At 31.2% G+C, this 2,693-nt stretch overlaps 1 protein-coding gene across 1 annotated transcript in view; it reads left to right on the top strand.

Annotated features, from left to right (window-relative positions):
• TMTC3 (transmembrane O-mannosyltransferase targeting cadherins 3) overlaps positions 1 to 2,693 on the top strand; it is a gene marked incomplete at its 5' end in the record, with an annotated part of 42,404 nt that overhangs the window by 38,027 nt on the left and 1,684 nt on the right. Inside the window, one exon of the mRNA XM_004391076.2 lies at positions 1,582 to 1,804. Coding sequence (XP_004391133.1) covers positions 1,582 to 1,804 — 223 coding nt within the window. The remainder of the gene's footprint in view (positions 1 to 1,581; positions 1,805 to 2,693) is intronic.

Genomic DNA, 2,693 nt, shown 5'->3' with positions numbered 1-2,693 from the left:
ACTTAAGTTATGTATGAAAGAAAGGGTAGAAGAAGCTCCTGCTTAGTTTCATTTATTTTTCATCACCTGTTTAGAACACCTGAAAGTTGTAATGTATAATAAAAACCAAACCTGTTGCTGTCGAGTAGATTCCAACCCACAGCGACCCTATGGGACAGAGTAGAACTGCCCCACAGAGATTCCAAGGAGCAGCTGGTGGATTCAAACTGCCGACCTTTTGGTTAGCAGCCATAGCTCTTAACCAGTGCTTCTAATATCCAACTCTCAGGAACTTTCTTAAGTAAATGTTGAGAGTTGACCGATTATTGATGCCTTTGCCACAAAGAAGACTTTTTAGTTGTAAGTAAAAAACGTTTTTCTGGCATCACACTAAAAGTTAATATATTTTCCTATGAAAGTGTTATTGTTTGTATTTTACTTGAGGAAAATTGTATGTTAAACTTCTTTTTGTAGCTTGGCCCAGAAACCTAATCATAATTTATATCATTTGTTTCTAATGGAGAAATGCTTTTAAAACTTAGTAAGTTTTTGAGATAAAAATCCATTTATGAGTTGGGGGCTGTCTTTAGCCTTATCTAGTACTTGTTGAAGTACACTAGGTTTAGTGCAGTTACATTTATAAGTAAAACCTGTCATGTGTTTAATCCATAAAGAATTATTTGGTAGTCAGTCTCTGCCCCTAAAAAATAACATTTTGGTTAGATACTCATTCTTGAAATTGTGTTACTGAGAATTAATAGTTGTTCAGTTGATTTCATTACTATGCTGATATTATAGGAAAGAGTAGTATTATAATAAGTAACTGTCTTTTTAGCTCTGCCTACGTGTGATTTATGCATATATACTTAAGCAAAATGATTTTTTATGCTTTCAAACAGAAAATAGAACCATATTACACATATTTATACAGAGATTTTAAAACTATGATCCTCATTTTCAGATATGTTCCTCAAGTGTCTGCAGATGGCACTCACACCCTCCCACCCTGCCAGATCAGCTTCTTTAAATTTTCTTTTAATACATCATTTTACAAAGATATATTGAAGAAAACCAATTTTAAAAAGGGTTACAAATTTCACATGCTCTGCTTTTTGCACAATGAGACATGTAACATAGATTTGAATGGTAGAATTTCCCCTGCTACTACTGTATTTTTCTTCTTCAGATACTAGTATTACTTCATTTCCCAACAAATTCCTTGATCTTCCTACTCTATTTAGCTGCCATTTTTCTGATTCAATCTACTCTGCCTCCTTTCAAGATACATTCAGAAAATATATTTTCTTTGTACCCTTTCTTCAAGACCTCCCCACATTGTACCCTCTTAAAAGACAGGCATGCTTTTCCTCCTTTAATAATATTTCAAATGTATTAAACCAAGTTTGCTAAAACTAAGGAATTCAGGTTTGAAGCAGTCTCAGAGAGTTATTTTTGAAGGAGAACTGTAAGAGCCTAAGTTAGAAAGAAAAAAGAAAGCTGTAAGTATGTGGAAAGGCTTAAAACTTGTCAAAAAAGGTATCTGTAAACTGGCATGTTAATGTTGTAAGTAAGGCTTGTGTTTGATTTTTTTTCCACAGAGGAGAATTGCTTTTAAAAATGAATAAACCTCTCAAAGCAAAGGAAGCATATCTTAAAGCACTAGAGCTGGACAGAAATAATGCAGATCTTTGGTACAACTTGGCAATTGTTCTTATTGAACTTAAAGAACCAAATGAAGCTCTAAAGAACTTTAATCATGCTTTAGGCCTAAATCCAAAGCATAAGCTAGCGCTTTTTAATTCTGCTATATTAATGCAAGAATCAGGTATGTTTTCTCAAATATATTTAAACAAATTGTAGTTTGGAAGTAGAAAAACCTTAACTTAAACTCCATTACCCGTAGCAAACATTTTATGAATGGATAATTTATATCAAAAGTATGCATAAATGATTACAGGAAGAATGTTTTAAAAAGTTGAAATAAACTCTTCTGAAGTAACATACACTAACATGCACTCCATTACTGTTAGTTATTCTGATATGTGCTGATGGATTTTTCAGACAGTCTATAGTAAGCAATACTATTATTAGTATTAATCTCTTATTCTGCCATTCTATGTACATAAATATAATAAAACCACTTATATATATAAATGTACTGTCCAAGTAATCTGAATTTGAATTTTTTTTAATATAATTTAGCTCTAGGGAGCCAACAGCATTATATATCTTAGGAAAAATAGCATTCTCTTTTCCCTTGATTTATAAGACCAAATACTTTGGGCGTTTTATATCAATTTTTACTTAGTTTTCTGAGATATTGTTATAATTTCCTATAATTTATCAAAACCATTATTAATCACAACACATCTGGATATTTGATCTATAATTTCTATGGGAATATTCTTCCTCAAAAAACAGTGTATATAATTTATGATATTTTGTTCATTTTTATATTGGAAAAATATATTTACATTTTTACTTCTTAGGTAAAATTTTTAAACCTTTGCAGAAAATGAAAGAATCATAATTGTATTTTAGAGCTAAAGAGGACCTTTGAGTTTATTTATGTCAACCTTCCATTTAGTAGATATGAGAATTGAGGGCCAAATAGATTTAATGACTTGTCCAACTTTAATGGCTAATATAGTAGCCAGCACAGGGTAAGAACTTACACCTACTGATTTCTTTTCAGATTTTCTTTATTCTACATC

The sequence above is a fragment of the Trichechus manatus genome, unplaced genomic scaffold, assembly GCF_000243295.1.
Source record: "Trichechus manatus latirostris isolate Lorelei unplaced genomic scaffold, TriManLat1.0 scaffold00434, whole genome shotgun sequence".
NCBI classification, from domain to species: domain Eukaryota; kingdom Metazoa; phylum Chordata; class Mammalia; order Sirenia; family Trichechidae; genus Trichechus; species Trichechus manatus.
This window is presented reverse-complemented; position numbering and strand designations above follow the sequence as displayed.